We start from the raw sequence: 24,602 nt of genomic DNA on the forward strand, positions 1-24,602 counted from the left end.
GTTACCCCTCCAGCTAAACGTACTCCGTGAACAGGGCAGGGAGACAACTAGATTGTAGTTTTCTGATTGCGGACGAGGTAGAAAGTGCTTCACGAGTCTTGTTTACGTTAGCATTAGCAGCTAGCTCAGTTGCATGAACGATCATGCAAGTAGTTTTACAGAGAGCCAGCCATGGCTGTATGAGCTACCTGTTCCGGACAGTCAGGTTTGGTCGGTCTGGCATTCTCAAGAATCAGTCTTTCAATTCCTTTTTTAGTCACTTTATTTCAGTATCAGTATCCATTCAACATGACGTCACTTTACTGCTTCGTCTCTTCTTCTTCTTCTTGATTTCCAGCTAGCTGGGCATGTTTAGTGCATTGCTGCCACCTCAGGATTAAAGTAGTAATCCATCCATCCATCCATTTTCTGAGCCGCTTCTCCTCACTAGGGTCGCGGGCGTGCTGGAGCCTATCCCAGCTGTCATCGGGCAGGAGGCGGGGTACACCCTGAACTGGTTGCCAGCCAATCGCAGGGCACATAGAAACAAACAACCATTCGCACTCACAGTCATGCCTACGGGCAATTTAGAGTCTCCAATTAATGCATGTTTTTGGGATGTGGGAGGAAACCGGAGTGCCCGTAGAAAACCCACGCAGGCACGGGGAGAACATGCAAACTCCACACAGGCGGGGACGGGGATTGAACCCCGCACCTCAGAACTGTGAGGCTGACGCTCTAACCAGTCGGACACCGTGCCGCCTAAAGTAGTAATCGTCAATTAAAATTAAGAAGGGTCCAGTTGCGAAGGATTTCTCAGGGCAAAAGTCCAGAGTTGAATTTTTCAATTTGCGTAGCGGTCAACCCTGTCAGCGCTTTCATGGCCACCCACTCATTTTCTGGCCACCTGCCGGCCACCCCACAGAAAATATCCTTGCTCTGCCACTAGGTGGCAGGCAGTCTTAACCACTTGGATACCGCTGCCCCCTTATTCTCCCTGGGCGATTTTCTCCCGTATGCTTAAGTTAGAAAAGGCGCACAGCTCTGCGCTTTTCTGTTTGCGCCCATACTGCCGTCTACTTAGTTCTATCATTTGCACACCTTCTGGTCATGTGCGCACTTTGGGTGGAGTAACCCTAGAGTGTGGGCGTTCCCTCTCATATATGGCCTTGCGCGTATTCTGCCAAAGGCTTAAGCGCATTTCCTCATGCACGCTCCAGAGGCTGTAGTATGTCTATAGTCATATTGCACATTGTGATTCCCTCCCGTGCTTCGAGCATCCAACGGCTGCTGCCGGCCCAGCGGCTGAATCAGCATGCTGACGGACACCTGGACATATACACTCACCGACTGCCCAACGGCCATACTGTGTCCCTACCACATTAGACCAATTGATAGCCGAACATCGACATATTTTGTCATATTAGTTAATTAATATTCATCCACGAGCTCCGAGCAGCACTTCCGTTTCAAATATGCTGCATTTGTTTGAGTTTGTCTGCAAGCGCCGCTCAAAAGAACAGTCATCTTGATGGCGCGATGGTGCGTTAAGGTTTGGAATCATTTTGTTCATATTTGGTCATCGTCGGTCGTAAAATCCATTTAAGTGACACGCCGGCGTGTGTGGTGCTGGAATGGCACTACCATTTCTCAGGAAAGCTCTACATTCAGGGAACTCTACCCTCCTGCAGACTTCAATGAGTCACGCCTCTCAAGCCGTTACACACAAACTAGCCAGGTATGCGCGCTGGGTGTGTCAGAAGTCATAACCGGAGAATCCGCGCACCTCGAAAGCGCGCAAGCCAGGCGCGTAAAATACAGACTTACGCACCAATGGGAGAATATGGTCCCTTATGACTTTGTTTCTCCTCACTTTGTTAAGGGTTTTTTCCCTAGTAGAGAGAAGTCGGTTTTGGGTATTATTAATAGCAGTCTGTCATCTGGCTTTTGGACCCATTTCAAAGTTACCTCTCATGTCAAAAATCCTGGAGAAAAGTCTGCACATGCAGTTGAAGGCATTCTTGGATAAACATGATGTCCTGGAGATCTGCCACTCTGGTTTTAAAATGCTACATAGCACAGAGTTAGCTTTATTAAAAGTTTTCTATGACATACTTCTGGCAAATGACTCTGAGGACTATGTGTGTCTTGTCCTGTTGCACCTAACTGCACTTTTATCTTACTGGCTCGGTTATCCCATACTGGAGCGTCCCTATTGTCAACATCGCTGCTTTCTACTGTTTCAGGTCCTAAGGGGAGTCGCATGCCCCCCCAGCTACCTACGCACTACAGCTAACATGACAAAATACAATGCTGAGCCACAGAGGCGAATGTGCACCTCATGTCCGTTGTCAACACAGCACAGGTCACAAATCATCGCACCCATCACAGCGAATAAGCAACACTTTTAGACAAGTATCGTTATCACTAAGGACGGGCAGAGGATAAGACGAGAGACAGCCGGAGATGCCATGTTAACTGCTAAGCTATCATTACATAAATTTGCAAACCAACAAAAAAAGTGATTGGGTGGTACAGTACACTTGTCACATAGGTCTGGCTGGAAGCACGTTACAGTGGAGATTAGCCAACTTTGAAGTACTGTTGTTTCGTTCATGAACGTTTTGTTCAGAATAACAAATCTTTTTAGTTAACGAACTGAACTGAATCAGTTTATGAAATGATTCATTCTTTTAGCTTGGCCGCCGCCCACCGCCGTGAGGCGAGCGAGTCGGCTGGGAGGGGAAACGGAACTGTTGAAGCGTTCTGTCACTCACTTCTGAATCTTCGGCGAATGACCACTGAGCAGCCAGCGTGCAGGCGGGGGTGGGACTTCATTAAACGTAAGGCCATGTGATTTGCAATTCGCCAGCGTTGTCACTCACTTTGGCGAATGACCAATGAGCAGCCAGCGTCAGGCAGCGCCGTGCAAACGGGGGAGGGACTTAAGTGAACTGAGTGATTCGTTCAGTGAACTGGTGTACTGGAGAACTGAAGAGGGATTCGTTCAGTAAACCGGTGTACTGGTGTACTGAGTAACTGAAGAATTGAAGAACTGAAGAGTGATTCGTTCAGGGGAGGGACTTAAGTGAACTGAGTGATTCGTTCATTGAACTGGTGTACTAAAGAACTGAAGAGTGATTCGTTCAGTGAACTGGTGTACTGAGGAACTGGAGAGTGATTAGTTCGTTGAACTTATCGTTCGCAATCAGTTGAACTTCTTCATTTGTGATCCGCTAAGGAGTGATGTACTAGTACGATGAGTGATTCGTTTGCACAAGGAACAACATACTACGCAGTGGTTTTAACCGCAAGTCCTGACGTCCTTGCGGGGATAGCTTTCACTTGCAGCTTCAAGCTAACGGCAAATTTTTTAGTCAGTCAAGCACATAAAAACAAGCACACAAAGTTAAAATAAATGTAAACTAATAATAAATGTATATACATACACATACATATCATTCCTTCTGTGTCGCTAATGCGATGATTAAAGAGATTTATTTAATATTATAATAATAATAATAATAGTGGCAAGGTGGACGACTGGTTAGAGTGTCTGCCTCACAGTTCTGAGGAGTGGGGTTCAATCCCCGGTCCCGCGTGTGTGGAGTTTGCATGTTCTCCCCGTGCCTGCGTGGGTTTTCTCCGGGCACTCCGGTTTCCTCCCACATCCCAAAAACATGCATGGTAGGTTAATTGACAAATCTAAATTGCCCATAGGTGTGTATGTGAGTGAGAATGGTTGTTTGTTTGTATGTGCCTTGCGATTGGCTGGCAACCAGTTCAGGGTGAACCCCGCCTCCTGCCCGATGATAGCTGTGATAGACTCCAGCACGCCCGCGACCCTAGTGAGGAGAAGAGGCTCAGAAAATGGATGGATGGATGGATAATAATAATAATACATTTAGCTTATATAGCGCCTCTCAAGACACTCAAAAGACGCTTTCCACTAATCAGATGACAATAACAGTAGGGTGAGTGAGCAGAAAGCCCGGCTGGCGGGGGATGGTGTTAGCGATGTTGTCCACCGCGGTGGAATGCAAAAAAGGGTGTACCCCGCCTCCTGCCCGATGATAGCTGGGATAGGCTCCAGCACGCCCGCGACCCTAGTGAGGAGAAGCGGCTCAGAAAATGGATGGATGATTCGAATGATTCAGTACACTCAAAAGAACTGCCGTGCCCATCACTACTTTGAAGAGCAAAACAGCAGGCAAATCAGTACAGGGTTTCCCACATATACATTTATTTGTGGCTGGGCACCACACGTGAATTTTTGCCGCCACTAATAGATGTTCCCGCTAGCTGTTCGTCCTCGCTGTGAATGTAGCGTGTCATTACTCGCCGGTCAGTAGGTATGTGTTACCTCCGCCGGGACGCGCAGCTTGGTCTGCCAGAGAAGAAGAGGTTCAAGACGAAACGTGCACCCAACTACGAGCATCGCCGCCAGGGCGAATCGCAAGGGACACCAACAGATGAAACAAAAACAAAAACTGCTACAAATATGTTGCCAAACAAGGACAGAAGTTCTAACAGGTCGAATACATGTTATATTACGCTGTCTCTCTGTTAACGTAGCTAGAAGCTAAACATGTACAAAGACAGTAGTAACTCATGCTATATTCGTATTGCATGAAGCGGTTCTGCTCGTCAGGTGAGTGAATGACATCTCATTCACACAGATAAATATTGAAAATTATTTCAAGCGAATAACGAAAAAGCCTCGTCCTGAGGACACACACTAGCATGCTGTAGAGTCTGCTAGTTCGGAAGCAACAGGTAAGACTATTAGCACTTAACACAAGGCTGGTCCTAATTTATTTTCTCCTTTGCGTTCATGACTGCATCAGCGGACAATAAACAAAGAATGACTGCATTTGACACAAAGTGGCTCAAAATGCCTCAGTTTAAATCCTGGCTGTACAGTATGTGACACAGCATTAAATTTAGTGGATGCATTATATCTTCATTATATAACCATGTTTTGTTTTTTTTGGTTCATTTTATAATTTGATTATTGCTTTACATTTTAAGGATTTTTTTAAATTGTGCAGAATGCACACAGACCCAAGACAGGCCCAGGAAGGAGGGCTTTGTTGAGCTTGGAGCAGAGGTTTACAGAAAAGACTACTTAGAACAGCCAGCATATCACCACAGATCCCCATGGACCATGATGGTTGCAGATGACATTGTGATCTGCAGGGAAAGCAGGAAGCAGGTGGAGGCATCCACTGGAGAGGAAAGGAGAGGAATGAAGATTAACTGAAGTAAGACAGAATATATGTGCATGAATGAGAAGAGTGGAGGGAGAAGAGTGAGGCTACAGGGAAAAGAGAGAGCGAGGGTGGAGGACTACTCTGAATACCTGGGGGCAACAGTACAGAGCAATTGTGTAGTAAGGAAGTAAATAAACAGGACCAAGCAGGTTGGAACGGGTGAAGGAAGGTGTCAGGTGTGTTATGTGACAGAAGAGTCTCTGCTAGGATGAAAGGCAAAGTTTAAAGACAGTGGTAAGGCCAAGCCATGATGCAAGATTAGAGACAGTGGCTCTGAAGAGACAACAGGAAGCAGAGCTGGAGGTGCCGTAAATGAAAATGTTGAGCTTCTCTCTCGGGGTGACCAGGTTGGATAGGATTAGAAATAAGATCATCAGAGGGATGGCCACAGTTAGATGTTTTGGAGGCAAAGTTGGAGAGAGTAGACTTCGATGGTTTGGACACAGGAGAGAGAGTGATAGAGAGAGTGGTAGAAGGATGATGAGGTTGGAGCTGACAGGCAAAGACAGAACTGAGAACTCTACACCTAGTTAATGTTTACCCTTAAAGTTAGCTTCTCCCCTGCCCAGAATTACTGTTCTCACTGCCATCCCAATATAAACTGCCATCCCAATATCCACACACGTCAATCCTGACACCGACACCTATATGCACATACAGGCACACCTTAAGTAAGAAGTTGTCATAGACAATTGTTATAGCCATAAGGGGGGGTGATACGCACTAATGTTGTACTTTGGTAAATGCATTGTTGTGTTCATGCCAACCTGTGCCATCTTCCAAAGAGACGTCGCCGAGATCCGGCATCGAGCCGGCAAAGGGGGGATACGTAAAGGACATGCTCTCACCAGATGGCACCATGACCCCAACCTCGGACTGGGACTGCATTCCCTGTCTCCGCTCCCCCGCCGAGACAGACGGCCACAGGGATGCCTGGTTGATCTCACACGGACGCGAAATGAATTACCAGCCAGTCCAAAGGAACTCAACAAAGCGGAGACTAGGAATCCTGACTCCTAACCCAGACTTTAAATCAATTAGCTAACCCAGAAACCTGGACTCCCAGGCTTCAGAAGACCCCGTGTGCAGGGCTCAAGATACCAGCCCCACCTCTCAACACGAGGACACATCAGACCCTTCCCCTTCGCAGGGCACCCTGCCACCGCCCCGAGCTACCCCTGCGGGTGCCTGGGCAGCTTACGGCAAAGCTCGGGAGAGAAACGTGCGGCGGACGCCTGCTCCGACCGCCTTGCGAACAGCGACACCCGGGCTTCGGCCGCCCAGTGCTTGGAACTCTTTTTCTTGCTTCTTCTTTTGTTTTCTTCCTCCTTTTTCCGTCAAATCCACCTGTTGCCCATACGGACCGGACCGGCCAAACATTCGGAAGATCGACCAGCCTGCCCAAATTGTGTTCCACGCAACGTAAGTCCAACTTCCGGTCTACTGAAGTACAGATTGGTGCATATTTCGGTTTAAATTAACGGCAAGAGGAATTCCCAGCGCTATGCATTGTCACCGCGCAGGCTCTTTCCACCCTCACAGCACAAGTTCAATCTTCTTTGCCAATGTTCGTTAGTCCTTTGTTTTTCTTTTCCCTGCATTGTTCCCCTGTACATTTCATTAAATGTTCTATTAAAATCCACTACCTGTATCAGTTGTGTGTGTTTGGGTTCGACAAAAGACCTCTTGTTTTCGAGAACTCTTATCTAATTCCTGTAGCAACCTTCAGATTACGAGACTGAGGTTTTCTTCACTTTGTCCTGAAGTTTTACACATCTAAATAGAGACATGGTGCCCCTTTTACAAGATAAAATAATTAGATTTTAATGCTGAAACTTAAAATCATGCAGCCATCGCTTCCGGCTTATTCTTTTCTCCTAAATTAATTATGTTTTTATCCAAACCAATATACGCTAAAGAGACAATGATACTTGTCAGAAGTGTTGCTGATTCGCTACCATGGAGGCAATGATTAGTGACTCACAATGCATTGCACCGGACACAAAGAGTGTCATGGGTGTGTGTTCTGGTTGTTGTGTTCCCTTGTCTCGGACACACCTGCTCCTGAGAGCATCTTCCCCACCTGTGCCTTGTACCCTAATTACCCCATGCATTTAACCTCGTGTCTCATTCTTTCTGATCGCCAGTTCGTTGTACCTTGTTGTCACGTTCCAGCATTCCTTGTTTCCACGTCACGGACTCATAGTAAGTTGAATGCTGATTATTGACCTTGCCTTTTTGACTCACGTTTTTGGATAGTGTTGCCTTTGCGGATTGCCTGCCTGTGTACCGACCTCTGCCCGTTTTTTAAACCTCTCTTTTTTAAACTGTCCATTTGAATTGGAGTCGTGCATTTTGGGTCCTGTCCTTTGTTCCGTTCATGACAAAGAAAACTTCTGCCACTGCAGCTCGGTAGCCAGGGGGCATAATATAATAGCATGTACCAAGGATTCCCCTTAGTACCCGAACAGCAGAAAGTAGGGAGGTTGGGCGACTGATCCTGAATGTTTTCCCCTCATAATATAGTGTTTATTTCATTGAATAACTTTATGAAATTTGTACTGGCCAGCGTCTGAAGCATCATGGTGGCCTGACACAGCGCTGAACTGGTCGGTAATGTCGGACACTGTTTCCCGCCCCCAACATCCGGAACATTTAGCAATTACAGCCGGTACGAGTCAGCGTTCAGTGATTTCCTTAACAAAATACAGGCGTTCCGTAACATTTGACAGCGCTGTATGAGCACATTTCATCTGCTCGGGCAGCTGTCAAAATACCCAATGTAAACCTCGAGCAAACACTACCATATACATCTAACATTTTCACTTTCAATGTTTGCTACAGTAATCATGATAAAATTTATTAGAAATATTCACATAAATGGGAAAGGATTATTCTCTTATTGGTAAAGATTGTGTTTATTTTTGTTTTAGTTTTTATTCCTTTATTAAATTACATTATAGCTTGATTGATTTATTGAAATATTTATTATGGTTTTATTATTGGAATAAACTTTCTGTTACACTATTTCTACAAATGACCTGATGTCATTTCAAAAATCCAATGCAGCCCATGAGCAGAAAAAGTTTGCTCCCCTATGCAGTCTAATTGAATATTATTTTGTCTTCCAAATGTGTTGAAGACAGGGCATATCATGCAAATACCGTCACTGCTCCTGGACAAAATGTCTTTCTGTTGACTGAGCAAATATCAAATTGTTTTTCTATTTATATTCATATAGACTGTCACATTTTGGTGTACAAATAAACGATACAAATATGCAAATAATAGTGTTAAATAAAGATATGTTAAATATTAAATGTCTACTGCTAAATGTCAATTATGAATAAAATCTAAGTGAGCGCCAATCACAGCTGGGCAAAACATGCCTTGCCTGCCTGAATGATGTTCTTATATTTAAAGACCCAGTAAACAACCAAAAATGTCCTGTAAATTTGACACACCAAAAGTGTTGTTAACAGGTTTACCAAATCTGAATGAATAAAATAGCAAGTATAGAAAATAAGGTTCAAAACCATGAAAATCGACCCTACCCTCCAGCCTGGAGGGCTGTGTGGGCATGTCCACTGAGTGCGCCATGTGGAACTTTCAGGTGTCAATCACGGACGTGTCTGTGCTCTTTGGGGATCACGCACACACGCAGTCACACGCAGTCATAAACTGACTGTCGCAATATCTATTAAACGGTTAACTTTCCCAAATGCTTTGTTATGTGGACGCACACACGACAAAACCATTTAAGGTGGTGACAATGGACGAGCTGACGCCGTACTGGTAAGCTCATTAGCTAGCGCATGTAATAAACTGTTCTCCAAAAGTGTCTCCATTGTGAGGGCCCTCATGGGACACTGTTGTAGCGAGTAGGACGGGCTCCAAAACCGGTGTACCGGCGCGCGGGCGGCCAATCTAGCCGCCGGCAGGCTGGTGTGGTGGCTGAGCTGTCCGGTTCGCTACAACAGTGAGGGCACACGGCAACATTCAAATGATAAAGATTAACAAATGACTTGTGGCCATGTACAGTCTCACTGCAGACAGGATTTTAGGTCTTAAGAGACAATTGAGGAAGTGGCGAATTTGACTTGCTGCAGCGTATAGCCGGCCTGAGCAGCTCTCAATCAATGTATTTGTCTAATAACATTACAAAAAATATCGCACTCACCAGAGATGCTGATTTACAGATCAAATCTACCCCATTTTCCTTCTGTTCATATCTGTAAACTCACTGTATAATATAGTGGCTCATTGTGGAGTGCTCTGAAAGTGCAAACTACTGTAAAGCCTTTAGTGAGTAAAAACAAGACAACGAGCAATGGTATTGGTCGACCTATCCTCACAATGTCCACTTTTTTTATATATATATAATATAGGTCAACAAGTTGATTTCTCGTCCTGTTCCTTCAGCCATTTTGGGCAGTTTTGCTCTAAGCAACCAATCGAGGACGGGGAAATGCCGACATCACTTGGAGCCTTCCAGGTAGCCCTGTTTATTGACTCTGAAATCTGATTGTTTGAAAAAATAAACAACCATTACCACTGTGTGTATGTGGCATAGTTCAGCATTTATGACATTGAAGGCACTGGGCAGATTATATTGACATGGCAACACATAGAAGCTGGAATCTTATTGGACCTCCCAAAAAAATTATCTACACGACTGGAAGCTGGGCAGCCAATACAAATGCTAAGAAAACAAAAGACTGTTTGAAATAAATTAATACATATTATATATTTATGGTTATATTATATATAATAAATAACAATTAGTAATTAATAATGTAATACGTTTGTACATGTCGGTCAGTGCTTTTAATAGAGTTTAGGCCAGCCAAGAAGGCTCTGAAGGCCTTCAATGCACATGTGATATGTATGAAATGATATGTATGAAATGTGATATGTATGAAATGACGAGAGAAGTAGCACCAAAGAAAATGACCACAGCTTCTTCGTTTGCAAATTTAGTCCCATTTGACAAAAGTCCAAAATTGAGCGAGATCACGGCTGCAGTGACAAAACACATCACCCCAAGACATGGTCCCGGTTAGTGTTGTGGTAAAGCCAGGATTCAAATATCTCATTAGGACGCTTGACCCAAAATATGATTTGCCAGGTTGCATTTTTTTTCCCAGACCTGTACATTTCAGTCGGGAAAAAAGTGGCAAATGTGACCCACTTCGCCGCAATCACAGATCTGTGGTCCAGCAGAACCTATGATCTTATCTCAGTTTAACAGTACATTACATCGACGAGGAGTTGAAAAGTTTGTGCCTTCAAAGAAGCATTTTTACTGATGATTGTACATGAGAGCTCATTGCACAAGGGTTGCAAGACGCTCTGATGTCATGGAACTTGTCAGAAACGCGTTAAGTGTACATCAGGACAAAAGCCCCATTTTTGTTTTAATTTGTCATTTAAAAAATAAAAAGACCATTCAAGCAACACATTTTTCCTCATGTTTTTGAGACTGTAGGCTGAAAGCTGAAGCTGGCAGTAAAATTTTTGGAACAGTGAACTTGGTTCAAAATTTTGAACGATGAACAGAAGTAGTTTATTTTTGGAACGGTGAACTGAACTTTTTTTTTTTTTTAGCTAGTTATGTAGAAAATAAACTTTCCCAACACTGACTTATACAAAGGGCGCTTAAAGGTTTTGCTCAGTGTAGTCACTGTGTAACATATGGCCAGTATACTACCATCTGATATGTAAGTGGTTACTCTTTGAGTGATGTAGGTGAAAAATGTGGCAAATGTGGTCTGAGAGGAATAACGGGTAAAATGAGTTATGCACCCAAACAGAAGAGGGTTTTGGAGGACAATTGAGTACTAAAATTTTATATACCCCTGTGAATGTGGAAAAATGGTCAAAAAAGGGCCAAACTGGTATTTTTTTTAAAAATCACGTGCCTACCAATTTCCGAAGCCATAAGTCAAACGTGATGTGGGGGCCAATGATTTTTAGATTTCTAGGGGGCACTAGATAGCTATTTTTTAGTGATCGCATATAACAACTTTAAAATAAATGTTTTGCCAGGCCCAGTTTAGTTCAAATCGGAACATGTATTGGCCCTCAAAAATGTGATGGACTGTGAGAATAAGAATAATGACAAAAAGAAGAAGATGAAGCTACGCTGTTGTAACACGTGTAGAATGTTGTTTGGCATTGTCTTGCTGAAATAAGCAGGGGCATCCATGAAAAAGAAGTTGCTTGGATGGCAGCGTATGTTTCTCCAAAACCTGTATATACCTTTCAGGATTAATGGTGCCTTCACAGATGTGTAAGTTGCCCATGCCATTGGTGCTAACACAGCCCCATACCATCACAGATGCTGGCTTTTGAACTTTGCGTCCATAACAGTCCGGATGGTTCTTTTCCTCCTTGGAAGGAGGACACGTCTACAATTTCCAAAAACAATTTGAAATGTGGACTTGTCGGACCACAGAACACTTTTCCACTTTGCATCAGTCCATCTTAGATGAGCTCGGGCCCAGAGAAGCCGGCGGCATTCCTGGGTGTTGTTGATAAATGGCTTTTGCTTTGCATAGTAGAGTTTCAAGTTGCACTTACGGATGTAGCGCCGAACTGTATTTACTGACATTGGTTTTCTGAAATGTTCCTGAGCCCATGTGGTGATATCCTTTACACATTGATGTCAGTTTTTGATGCAGTGCCGCCTGAGGGATCGAAGGTCACGGGCATTCAATGTTGGTTTTCGGCCTTGCCGCTTACATGCAGTGATTTTTCCAGATTCTTTGAACCTTTTGATGATATTATGGACCGTAGATGATGAAATCCCTAAATTCCTTGCAATTGTACGTTGTGGAACATTGTCCTTAAACTGTTCGCCTATTTTATCAAGCACTTGTTCACAAAGAGGTGAACCTCGCCCCATCTTTGCTTGTGAATGAGTGAGCAATTCAGGGAAGCTCCTTTTATACCCAATCATGGCACCCACCTGTTCCCAATTAGCCTGTTCACCTGTGGGATGTTCCAAACAGGTGTTTGATGAGCATTCCACAACTTTCTGTCTTTTTTGCCACCTGTCCCAACTTTTTTGGAACGTTTTACAGCCATAAAATTCTAAGTTAATGATTATTTGCTAAAAACAATAAAGTTTATCAGTTTGAACATGAAATATATTGTCTTTGTAGTGTATTCAATTAAATATAGGTTGAATGTGATTTGCAAATCATTGTATTCTGTTTTTATTTATGTTTAACACAATGTCCCAACTTCATTGGAATTGGGGTTGTACAATAGGACTCTTGCAGCGGTCTCTACTAATGAAGAACTCTTGCGATTACAATAGGTCCGTTGCAGCGGTCGCTCCTAGGGCCCTAATAATAACATCATCACTGATTTAAAAGCAAATTAAAATAAAAAATAATAAGGGCATGCCTTATTTTTCATGATTGGCATTGGCATGGCATTCAAAAAAACAACTATCGTTTATCATGATACTTTTTGGGAAAATTAAAAAATAGTTTTTGTGACAGCCTGTGTCATGGCAAGGTGCCCATATAGCAGCCCATGGAAATGGTTCCGTTGTACTCATTAATGATGTGACTGCAGACAAAAGCAGCAGGAACAACACCACCATCCCATAATCATCCATCCATCCATTTTCTGTACCGCTTATCCTCACTAGGGTTGCGGGCGTGCTGGAGCCTATCCGAGCAATCTTCGGGAGACAGCCAGCCAATCACAGGGCACATATAAACTAACAACTATTCACATTCACACCTACGGGCAATTTAAGAGTCTTGACCATGTTTTGACCAGTGCTGGCACATACAGTCCCCTCCAAAAATATTGGAACAGCAAGGTCAATCAATTCCTGTTTTTGTTGGGTTTCAGATCAAAAGATGAATATGAGACAAAAGTTCACAATTCCAGCTTTTATTTCAAGGTATTATACTTTTGTTTGTAGCCACCCACTTTTCAGGTGAGCGAAAGTATTGGAACAGACATGATTAAATTAACTTATGGGTGTTCCTAGTTGCTCACGTGTTGCCTTTTAGATTGATTGCTTAAACATTAGATAGTCCTTGTTTTTGGCATTGGGTTTCACCTGTGAAAACGGCATTTACTGTTACGCAAACATGAAGACCGGAGAGCTATGGGAGAAAAGCAAACCATTTTGAAGCTGCGAGAAGAGGGAAAATCGATCACAGCGATTGCAAAAACATTGGGCATAGCCAATTCAACAATTTGGAATGTCCTGAAAAATAAATAAATTACTGGTATACTGAGCAACAGAAATTGAGCAGGTTGGCAGGATATCAACAGTAGTAGATGATAGAAACATTGTGAGAGCTGTGAAGATATACCCAAATACAACAGTCAGTAAAATCATGCCAACTTCCACAGGGAAGGGGTGAAGGTATCACAATCCACTGTTCGAAGAAGACTTCGAGAGAAGAAATATATAGGCCAATACCACAAGATCCAAACCACTCATCAGCAAAAAGAATCGGAAGGCCAGATTGGGTTTTGCAAAGAAGTACAGAGATGAGCCACAAAGGTTTTGCAAAAAAGTTTTATGGACTGATGGGACCAAGATTAAAACTCTACCAAAGTGATGAAAAGGCCAAAGTATGGAGAAGAAAGGATCTGCTTATGATCCAAAACACACAAGCTCATCTGTGAAGCAGGGTGGAGGTAATGTCATGACTCGGGCTGGTATGGCTTATTCTGGAACAGACTCACTCGTCTTTATTGATGATGTAACTCATGCAGCAGCAGAATGAATTCTGATACAAACTATTTTTTTTCTGGCAATTTACAGAAAAATGCATCTAAACTAATCGTCAGAAGCTTCATTATGCAACAAGACAATGACCCAAAACACACTGCCAACACAACAAAGGACTTCATCAGCATTTTACCCCCTGAAGAGGAGACTGAAGGGAGAAACACCCAGAAACAAACAAAATCTAAAAGAGGCTGCAGTAAAGGCCTGGAAAAGTATATCAAATGAAGAATGCAGTAGTCTGAAGTCAATGGGTCACATGCTTGATGGAGTTATTGCAAGTAAGGGTTAGGCCACCAAATATTGAATGTTATTCACTTCAAGTTAATTTAATAATGTCTGTTCCAATACTTCTGCTCACTTGAAAAGTGGGTGGGTTCAAAGAAAAGGTGCTTTGTCCTGAGTAGTTTAACATATCTAGGTGTTAATACCATGAAATAAAAGCTGGACTTCTGAACTTTTGTCTCATATTCTGAACTTTTGTCTCATATTCATCTTTTGATCTGAAACTCAAATGTCTTCAGTATACAACAATAACAAAGGAATTGACCTTGTCGTTCTAATACTTTTGGAGGGGAGTGTATGCTTCCCAATTTTAGTAGCCCTAGGTCATAGGTGTCAAACTCAAGGCCCGCCACATTATTTTATGTGGCCTGCAAAAGCAAATCATTTTCGGCAACTTCTGTGATTTCTGCTAAAATCTGTACCCAAATTCCAAATTGTCATAATAATAAACAATAATGTTGAGATATTGCATTTTTCTGTTACCAAACCCTTCTTCTACAGTAACTTAAACAATACTTGAACAAACTATTATCCTTGTCTTCGGATTTCAAAACTAGTTATCCCTCACTTTGTTGTGTAATGGTAATAATATGATTTGGTGATTAAACATTTATATGGTTTCACTGTTCTAATGGCCCTCTGAGGGAAATCATAACTACTATGTGGCCTGAGACAAAAATGAATTTGAACACCCCTGAAACATATACTCGAGGCTGCTTTTTTGAAAATTTGTAGGAGGCGCTACTGAGCCATTTTTTTTTAAATTGCACAACCTGTAAAATATTAAAATGTTCACAATGCTTGTTGTATGTGCAAAGTTTCATGAGATTGCTTGCATAATTACACCTCAAACAGAGTTGTTTTCTTGGCAAACAGCACGGAAAACAGCATGTCACAACAGCGTTACACTGAATGAAAATATTTTAATAACTTTTTATCTTCAATATCTTTAAGAAGAGACACCCAAAGTTTGAAGTCTATCGGATTCAATTCTCTAAGAGGAGTTTGTCAAAATGTGACCCCTATAAAAGGTGAAAAATTGGGTGAATTGTACAGCCAGGCCTGCTTTTTTGAAAATATGTACGGAGCGCAACTGAGCTACTTTTAAGATTTTCACAAATAATTGTAAAATATTAAAAGGTTTGCCAGGCTTGGTGTATTCAAAGTTTCATGAGTTTGCATACATACATACATCTTGGCAAACAGTGCAGTGAAACAGCATGTCACCACAGCAACAGCGTTGGCATGGAATGAAAAGCTTTTAACTTTTCATCTTCCCTATCTTTAGATGAGAATCAAAGTTTGAAGTCTATTGGATTAAATCTCTAGGAGGAGTATGTTAAAATGTGACCTCAATAAAAGGTGAAAAATTAGGTAAAAAGTGAAAGTAAATTAAAAATGGTGGACTTCCTTTTGGGTTCATGGTGTGGCTCCAAGAGACTTAAAAAAAAAAAATGAAAAAAATAAATAAACATTTGATTTTATTTTAATTTTTTGTAGGTCTTGGGCTGTTATATATGCCTCCCAAATTTGGTAGCTCTTGGTGAAACGTAGCGCCAGGGGTGCTTTTCTGAAAATTTGAAGGGGGCACAACTGAGCCTTTGTTTTTGTTTTTTAAATTGAACAGAAACTGTGATAGGATTAACCCGCTATTTAGGAGAACAACAAAGTATGAAACATCACATGTCCTTGTGCAGTAGGTGGCATTATTAGTAAGACTACATTCTTTTCCCCATAGATTCCTTTCAGTGTGGACTCGCAAGTGTGTGAAATTTAGAAGATAAGACGATCTGGAGTTAAGTTACAACAGCTTTTGATGTCACGGCAAATCTCTAGGAGGCGTTCGATAAAATATGACGCATGTAAAAGACGAAAAATGGGTCAGAATTGGAAAGCAAAGGACTTCCTGTGGGGTTAAGGGCATTGCTCCAAGAGACTTTTTTCGTAGGTCTTGGACTGTTCCCTAAGCACCCCAATTTTGGTAGACCTAGGTGAAACGTACAGCTAGGGCTGGTGCTTTGAAAATTTGCAGTAGGCGCTACTGCAAATTATACCGCACTTCATCATCCAACAAGACAATGACCCAAAACACACTGCCAACACAACAAAGGACTTCATCAGGGGGAAAAAGTGGAAGGTCTTAGACTGGCCGAGTCAATCACCGGACCTTAACCCAAGAGCATGCATGCATTTTACTTGGTGGACACTGAAGGGAGAAACCCCCAGAAACAAACAAGAACTGAAAGAGGCTGCAGGAAAGGCCTGGAAAAGCATTTCCAATGAAGACTGCAACAATCTGGTGAAGTCAATGGGTCGCAGGCTTGATGCAGTTATTGCAAGTAACCAAATATTAAATCTAATTCACTTTAAGTTAATTTAATGTCTGTTCCAATACTTTTGCTCACTTGAAAAGTGAGAGACTTCAAACAAAAGCTGCTCTGTTCGTTAACACATCTAGATGTAAATACCATGAAATAAAGGCTGGAATTCAGAACTTTTGTCTCATATTCATCTTTTGATGTAAAACCCAAATGTCTTCAGTGTACAACAAAAACAAAGGAATTAACCTTGCTGTTCCAATACTTTTGGAGGGGACTGTAAACTTCAGAGGCTATCGCAAGCCTAGCGCCCCGTGAAGGTGAAACATCATATTGCATGTTTTGATTCACTTAACTGCCCAGTGACGGCTCAGCGTGCCTGACTCATGTTGCCAGTATGGATATACGCTCACCGACTGCCCATCCATACATTTTCTACACTGCTTATCCTCACAAGGGTCGCGGGTATGCTGGAGCCTATCCCAGCTAACTGCGGTACACCCTGGAATGGTTGTCATCCAATCGCAGGTCACATAATCATTCACACCTAAGAGCAATTTAGAGTCTTTGATATACCTACCATGTATGTTTTTGGGATGTGGGAGGAAACCGGAGTACCTGGAGAAAACCTACACAGGTACAGGGAGAACATGCAAACTCCACACAGGCGAGGCCATTTGAACCCTGGTCCTCAAAACTGTGAGGCGGACGTGCTAACCAGTCGGGTACCGTGCCGCAACCTACTGCCCAACAGCTGTAATGTGTCCCTAGCACATTCAGAGATGCCAATCCCTATCATCAACTCTCAGGAACATTCTGAAAATTGTGTCTGGAATATTTTTGAAACTTTTAAATAGCACAAAATACTTACTATTGTGCACTTAAAAAAAAAAAAAGAAATTGGCAGATATTATACATCATACATCTGTATGCCCCTCCTTGAGCCCTCACCTTATCGTGGTGGAGGGGTTTGTGTCCCAATGACCCTAGGAGCTAAGTTGTCTGGGGCTTTATGCCTCTGGCTGCTGCTCAAAGGCAAGCACCTGGTGGCCGGGCCCGCACCCATGGGGCCCGGCCGGGCACAGCCCGAAAGGGTAACGTGGCTCCCCCTTCCCATTGGCTAACCACCTGTGGGAGGGGCCATAGGGGTCCGGTGCAGTGCGAGCTGGGCGGTGGCCGAAGGCAGGGACCTTGGCGATCCGATCCCCAGCTACTGAAGCTACCTCTTGGGACGTGGAATGTAACCTCTCTGGCAGGGAAGGAGCCCGAGCTGGTGTGTGAGTTTGAGCTCACCTCCACACATGGCTTGGGCTCTGGTACCAGTCCTCTTGAGAGGGGTTGGACTCTCTTCCACTCTGGAGTTGCCCACGGTGAGAGGCGCCGAGCAGGTGTGGGTATAATTATTACCCCCCGGCTCAGCACCTGTACATTGTGGTTCACCCCGGTGGACGAGAGGGTAGCTTCCCTCTGCCTTCGCATGGGAGGACGGGTCCTGAGTGTTGTTTGTGTCTATGCTCGAAACAGCAGTTCAGAGTACCCACCCTTTTTGAAGACCTTGGAGGAGATGCTGGTGAGCGCGCCCACTGGGGACTCCATCCTTCTGCTGGGGGACTTTAATGCTCATGTGGGCAATGACACTGAGACCTGGAAAGGTGTGAATGGGAGGAACGCCGGAAGTCTGAGTGGACCTTGTTCTGCGCCTACATTGCTGAGACGGCCAACCGGAGCTGTGGCCATAAGGTGGTCGGTGCCTGTCGTGCCGGCAAGCCCCGAACCAGTTGGTGGACACCAGTGGTGAGGTATGCCGTCAAGCTGAAGGAGGAGTCCTATCTTTTTGTCCTGTGGGACTCCTGAGGCAGCCGATGGGTACCGGCTGGCCAAGCGGAATGCATCTTTGGTGGTCGCTGCAGCAAAAACTTGGGGGTGGGAGGAGTTCGGTGAGGCCATGGAGAAAGACTTCCGGATGGCTTTGAGGAAATTCTGGTCCACCATCAGGTGTCTCAGGAGAGGGAAGCAGTGCACCGTCAACACTGTGTATAGTGGGGATGGGTGCTGCTGACCTCGACTCGGGACGTTGTGAGTCGATGGGGAGAATACTTTGAAGAGATCCTCAATTCCACCAACACGCCTTCCCATAAGGAAGCAGAGTCTGAGGTCTCTGAGGCGGGCTCTCCTATCTTTGGGGTTGAGGTCATCGAGGTGGTTAAAAAGCTCCTCGGTGGATGAGATTCGCCCGGAGTTCCTAAAGGCTCTGGATTTGTGGGGCCGTCCTGGTTGACACACTTCTGCAACATCGCGTGGAGATCTTGGACAGTGCCTCTGGATTGGCAGACTGGGGTCGTTGTCCCCCTTTTTAAGAAGGGGAACCGTAGGGTGTGTTCCAACTACAGGGTGATCACACTCCTCAGCCTCCCTGGTAAGGTCTATCCAGGAGTGCTGGAGAAGAAGGTCCGTCGGGAAGTTGAATCTCAGATTCAGGAGGAACAGTGTGATTTGCGTCCTGGCCGTGGAACAGTGGATCAGCTCTACAACCTCGGCAGGGTCCTCGAGGGTGCATGGGAGTTCACCCAACCAGTCTACATGTGTTTTGTGGACTTGGAGAAGGCGTTCGACCGTGTCCCTCAGGGAGTCCTGTGGTGGGTGCATCGGGATTATGGGGTACCGAACCCCCTGATACGGGCTGTTCAGTCCCTGTACGACCAATTTCAGAGTTTGGTCCGCATTGCTGGCAGTAAGTCGGACTCGTTTCCGGTGAGGGTTGGACTCCGCCAACGCTGCCCTTTGTCACCGATTCGGTTCCTAACTTTTATGGACAGGATTTCTAGGCACAGAAGAGGCGTAGTGGGGGTCCCTTTTGGTGGTTGATTCTCTGCTTTTTGCAGATGATGTGGTTCTGTTGGCTTCATCAAATCGTGATCTCCAACTCTCACTGGAGCGGTTCGCAGACGAGTATGAAACGGCTGGGATGAGAATCAGCACCTCCAAATCTGAGACCATGGTCCTCAGTCGGAAAAGGGTGGAGTCCCCTCTCCAGGTCGGGGATGAGATCCTGCCCCAAGTGGAGGAGTTCAAGTATCTTAGGGTCTTGTTGACGAGTGAGGGAAGAGTGGAACAGGAGATCGACAAGCGGATCGGTGCAGCGTCTGCAGTCATGAGGACTTTGTATCAGTCCGTTGTGGTGAAGAAGGAGCTAAGCCGAAAGGCGAAGCTGTCAATTTCCCGGTCCATCTACGTTCCTACCCTCATCTATGGTCACGAGCTATGGGTCATGAACGAAAGAAGAAGATATAAGATATAATATAAGCGGCGGAAATGAGTTTCCTCCCCAGGGTGTCCGCGCTCTCCCTTAGAGATAGGGTGAGAAGATCTGTCAGCCGGGAGGGGCTCAGAGTAGAGCCACTGCTTCTTCACATTGAGAGGAGCCAGATGAGGTGGCTCGGGCATCTGATTAGGATGCCTCCTGGACTCCTCCCTGGTGAGGTGTTCCAGGCACGTCCCACATATATATATATATACATATATACACACATATATATATATATTATGTATATATATATATAATACATATATATATATATACATACACATTTATATATTATATAATATATATATATATATATATATATATATATATTTTGGAAATTTTGGAAGGAGCTGGACGAAGTAGTTCTGAGCAGCCCATAGAGAGTTGTGATTCGTGCATATTTTAATGGACATTTTAATGGACATGTTGGTGAAGGAAACGGGTGATGAAGAAGTGAAGGGTACTTCGGCATCCAGGAAAGGAACCTCGAGGGGCAGCTGGTGGTGAACTTTGCAAAAAGGATGGAAATAGCCTTTGTGAACACTTTCTTCCAGAAGAGGCAGGCACATAGGGTGACCTACAAGAGCGGAGGTAGAAACATGCAGGTGGATTACAGTTTGTGCAGATGTAATCTGCAGGAGATTACTGACTGTAAAGTAGTAGTTGGGGAGAGTGTGGCCAGACAGCATAGGACGGTGGTGTGTAAAATGACTCTGGTGGTGGAGAGGAAGATTAAGAAGACAAAAGGAGAGCCATGGTGGTGGGGGAAAAAAAAAAGTGGGGGGGAAAAAAAAAAGGTTCAGTGTGACCCAGCTGTGGGAGCAGTTTCCAAGATGACACAAAATAACTGGGCAGAAGCTGTACGTCCTTCATGTGTGCATGCTGGTGTGCAGTGCACATTGCTGTCAGACCTGTCAGACATGAGAACAGAGCTGGATGATTCCATATTAAAAAAGAGATGTCGAAGATGAGGACTATTCTCCTGGTGATAAGGACCAATCTGATGATGATGATGATGACTACGACACTGAAGAAGAATGGTCAGTAATGAGGGAAGCTTGCAAATACAACTAGAAAGTAGAAAGTTTTTTGTGTATATTGTAAATATACTATTTTTTTCACCGTTGTAAGTTACAGATACAGCTCTTGTTTTTTGTTATACTGTAGAACTGGGGCAAGGCAAAATTATTCACACATCACATTTGATTTTTACAGGATTTCCTTGCAGGAGAAGGAGTGCATCGTTGATGGAAACCCTATTCGAATGCCCAAGTTTGTTGTTTTTTTTTAAATCGTGCCTGCAAGCACTCCTGGCAATCTGTGCTGTCTGTTCCAGCACATGCCTGGTGGCTATTAATAATATTAGAGGAAGCCTTGCCATGTTCAAAACAACATGCAGACATGGTCACATCAAAGAATGGTACAGCCAACCAATGTCTGGTTGTATGGCTCTAAGTAACTTGCTGGGTGGCGGTGCCAGTGCCATCCTTTTTAGCGGCTGCAGTTCAGTGAAAGCAATAAATATGCTCAAAAGTGTGAATATAATGACTTTTTCAAAGAGGACATTCCGTCATATTCAGAATGCTTACCTGCTTCCAACCGTCAACCTCATGCGGGAACGTCAACAATCTTCCCTTCTGGAAGTAGTTCAGGGAAAACAGCTAACAGTTGGTGGTGATGCACGATGCTGTTCTCCTGGGCACACGGCCAAATATGGTTCATACACTGTTATGAACCTTAAAGACTCACAGATCTTGGACACCCAATTGGTACAGGTAAATAATCTTTGCAATGACATTTCTCGAGATCTAGTAGTCAGGCCAAATGTTTTGTGTATTCATATATTGTGCAAATAATTCCCATTTCAGGTTACAGAGGTGAAGAACTCCCATGCCATGGAGTTGGAGGGCTTGAAGAGGTGCCTTGCCTTGTTACAGAGGAAAGGTGTCACTATGAAAAACATTGTGACAGACCGCCACTCTCAAATTAAGAAATTTCTGAGGGAAACCCATAAGGACCTTTGCCACTGGTTTGACGTTTGGCATGTGGCAAAAGGTAGTCTTACCTCTGAGTTTGTCACTTTTATGTTTCAGTTTTTTTGTATTGAAGGACTAATCAGACAAAGGTATTTGACCCATTGGACTGATAATGATTTTCTTTTCAGGAATCAAGAATCAGCTGCTGGCCCTTTCAAAAAAGGCTGGTTGTGAGGCGGTGTTTAAAAAGGTCGCAGTCCATCACCAATCACATTTATTGGTCAGCAGCATCAAGCAAAGGGAACAGTGAGGAATGTCGGCAGAAGTGGATGTCAATCGCCAACCATGTCATGAATGTTCACAAGGGCCATGGTGACACATTTATAGAATGTCTGCATGATGAACTGGTAGAGGAAAGAGAATAACACATAAAAAGGTAAAGTGAATCAAATAAGCTTATTGAAAGATGATTCAGAGATGCTACTTCTCTTAATTCTGTCCATTGATGTGTTCCAGGATCAAAAGCACATAAGGAACTGCTAATCATAGTAAATAATAAGATGCTGCTCAAAGACATTGGCAACTTATCGCCTATTCAACAAACATCAAGCCTTGAAGCCTACCATAAAGTAGTGCTGTACTTCGCTCCAAAGGCCTCCCATTTCTCACACAGGACATAGAAAACAAGTTACTGTACATTAGGGGTTAAACTAAATATACAGTTCCACACAGCCACAATGTACATTCCTCATGTGTTTGAGGAGCAAAGGAAATGTGCTAAATTTGTCGCGACTCTAAACGCCTATACAGCTGTCACTATTGAATATTTTTAGAATCAATTATTGCAAAATATTTTTATTGTCTGTTTATTGTTTCTCCTGGTTGTTTGTATTTTAGGTTGCTTCTGTCAGCATTACATTGCAAACAATGCAAACGCGAAGGAAGGCTGGGGAGCTATAGTGGAGCATCGCTTATCCAAAAGGGAAGGATGGTAAGCCAGTGGCAAAGGAGGTCAAGGTGCCAATTACCTACGGTAAGTAAGGTCAGCGTTGTATGTGTTTAATAACAATACTTGCTCCTTCAGATTTGTCTAAACATTTTTGTTCTAGACTATGTCCAGACACTGCTGGATGAAGTAATGCAAAGGAGACAGAAATTTCCAACCTTGGAGGCAGCTGGGGTTGATGCAAGCGAGATATCTGCGCCACGAAATGTTGTTGAGAAATATGACAGGGTTGACAAGATGCAGGTGGTATGTGGAAAAAAAAGAACACACCAGGTTCAACAAAGTTCTAGTTTAATTAGACTTTTGGATATTTAAATCCACAGTAATTGCAGTTCTCACTCTCCCACTGAGCACGTATTCTACTAACAACACAGGATGGCAGACCTCTTCTGTTTTTCTTCCCAAGGATATGATAGATCTATCGTGTGAATTGTCTGTATGCAATGTACCTGTAGATCCTGAATGTTAAAAAACATAAAGAAAAACAAGTCAGTGAAATGCACTTTTTCCATTTTCTTATTTTCAAGTGCAGTGTTGATGGTGTAACTGTCCATAATGTTTGACTATTACAGTAATATTAAAAATACTCTTTAGGAATAAAACCTGCCTTGTTTATTTGATGAACACATAGGATTACTATGCTACTGTGTTTTAATGCTGGTCATTAAAGTGGTACTTGGAGAGGCAAGTATTTTTTTTAACGGTGGTACTTGGTGTAAAATAGTTTGAGAACCACTGGTCTACCTCGTCTTCTCTCTGAAAAATTAACTCATTTACTGGGTCTTCATCACCAATTTGTCTGGATGTACTCCCAGAAGCTGGTTTCCAGCACATACTGATGAAGACAGTTGGCTTCAAATCCTTCATGTTCAATGATGCAGCTCATTCCAACAGTCAACTTTTCTGCTACTGCTGACAACAGACACTCTCCACCCCTGTTGGCTGTTGATGGCATTCTCCACAGGAACACCTGCAATGGAAATGATTTGGAATTAACTAATTAATTAATCAGACCATTAACATGAATGTTACTTTTCACATTTCACTTGTTCCCGATGACATTGTTTTCTGGCATTTCTGCTCAGGATCTCACGATAGACATCCTCCAACTTAATAATTTCCTTGTGCATCGCTGTGTGTTTTTCGTAGTTCACTCATGATTTTTTTTTATAAAACATTTACTTCAGTGCTATTTATGAAGGGATCCCAAATGGATTTTCATTGTTACTGTAACAGTGACAATAACCAAACAATCAATGCCTTTATTTAACCAGAAATTAAACCCCACTGAGACCACTGTCTCTTTTTCAAGAGTGTTCTCGCCAAGAAACCGGAAGAACACTGACCAAATACATAATGCACGTACAATAAAATAATCTATCATATCACAACAAAAAGATGTAAGTGCATGTACAATAAAATAATTGATTATCCATCCAATTCCTTTACCGCTTATCCTCACTAGGGTCCCGGGCGTGCTGGAGCCTATCCCAGCTATCTTCGGGCGGGGGGGCAGGGTACACCCTGAACCGGTCGCCAGCCAATCGCAGGGCACATGAAACAAACAACCATTCGCACTCACATTCACACCTACGGGCAATTTTAGAGTCTCCAATCAACCTACCACGCACGTTTTTGGGATGTGGGAGCAAACCGGAGTGCCCAGAGAAAACCCACCCTGGTACAGGGAGAAC

At 43.5% G+C, this 24,602-nt stretch overlaps 2 protein-coding genes across 8 annotated transcripts in view; one reads left to right on the plus strand and one right to left on the minus strand.

Annotated features, from left to right (window-relative positions):
* The window catches only part of LOC133488552 (intraflagellar transport protein 20 homolog), a 75,036-nt gene that overhangs the window by 37,815 nt on the left and 12,619 nt on the right, over window positions 1-24,602 (minus strand). For 3 of the 6 annotated variants that reach the window (XR_009791684.1, XM_061796533.1, XM_061796534.1), the window contains one exon: window positions 21,516-21,621. The exons of 1 other annotated variant lie outside the window; for it this stretch is intronic. The gene's annotated coding sequence lies outside the window, so the exon portion shown is untranslated. Of the gene's footprint in view, window positions 1-188; window positions 20,083-21,515; window positions 21,622-23,182; window positions 23,879-24,602 lie in introns of those variants that run through there. 2 more of the 6 variants (XR_009791683.1, XR_009791685.1) reach the window with 2 other exon arrangements.
* On the plus strand, window positions 20,503-23,151 carry LOC133488553 (uncharacterized). 2 transcript variants are annotated; one of them, XR_009791686.1, is made up of 6 exons: window positions 20,503-20,966; window positions 21,142-21,701; window positions 21,795-21,981; window positions 22,091-22,338; window positions 22,800-22,935; window positions 23,012-23,151. XR_009791686.1 is itself a non-coding variant. In XM_061796535.1 (4 exons), the coding sequence occupies exons 1-4, from the start codon at window positions 20,885-20,887 to the stop codon at window positions 22,210-22,212; spliced, it is 951 nt and encodes a 316-aa protein (XP_061652519.1). In that variant the 5' UTR covers window positions 20,503-20,884; the 3' UTR covers window positions 22,213-22,636. The 2 variants fall into 2 exon arrangements, 1 of the variants encoding a protein (XP_061652519.1); XM_061796535.1 differs by lacking the exons at window positions 22,800-22,935; window positions 23,012-23,151 and having other exon boundaries at window positions 22,091-22,636.

This window comes from Phyllopteryx taeniolatus, chromosome 14 (assembly GCF_024500385.1).
Source record: "Phyllopteryx taeniolatus isolate TA_2022b chromosome 14, UOR_Ptae_1.2, whole genome shotgun sequence".
Taxonomy (NCBI): Eukaryota; Metazoa; Chordata; class Actinopteri; order Syngnathiformes; family Syngnathidae; genus Phyllopteryx; species Phyllopteryx taeniolatus.

What these genes read in the sequence shown, in the direction of transcription:
- LOC133488553 (XM_061796535.1), top strand. Translation starts at nt 20,885, where the DNA reads ATGTCGAAGATGAGGACTATTCTCCTGGTGATAAGGACCAATCTGATG. An exon ending in TACGACACTGAAGAAGAATG is followed by an intron (nt 20,967 to 21,141) that starts GTCAGTAATGAG and finishes TGATTTTTACAG; the next exon opens with GATTTCCTTGCAGGAGAAGG. An exon ending in TGGACACCCAATTGGTACAG is followed by an intron (nt 21,702 to 21,794) that starts GTAAATAATCTT and finishes TTCCCATTTCAG; the next exon opens with GTTACAGAGGTGAAGAACTC.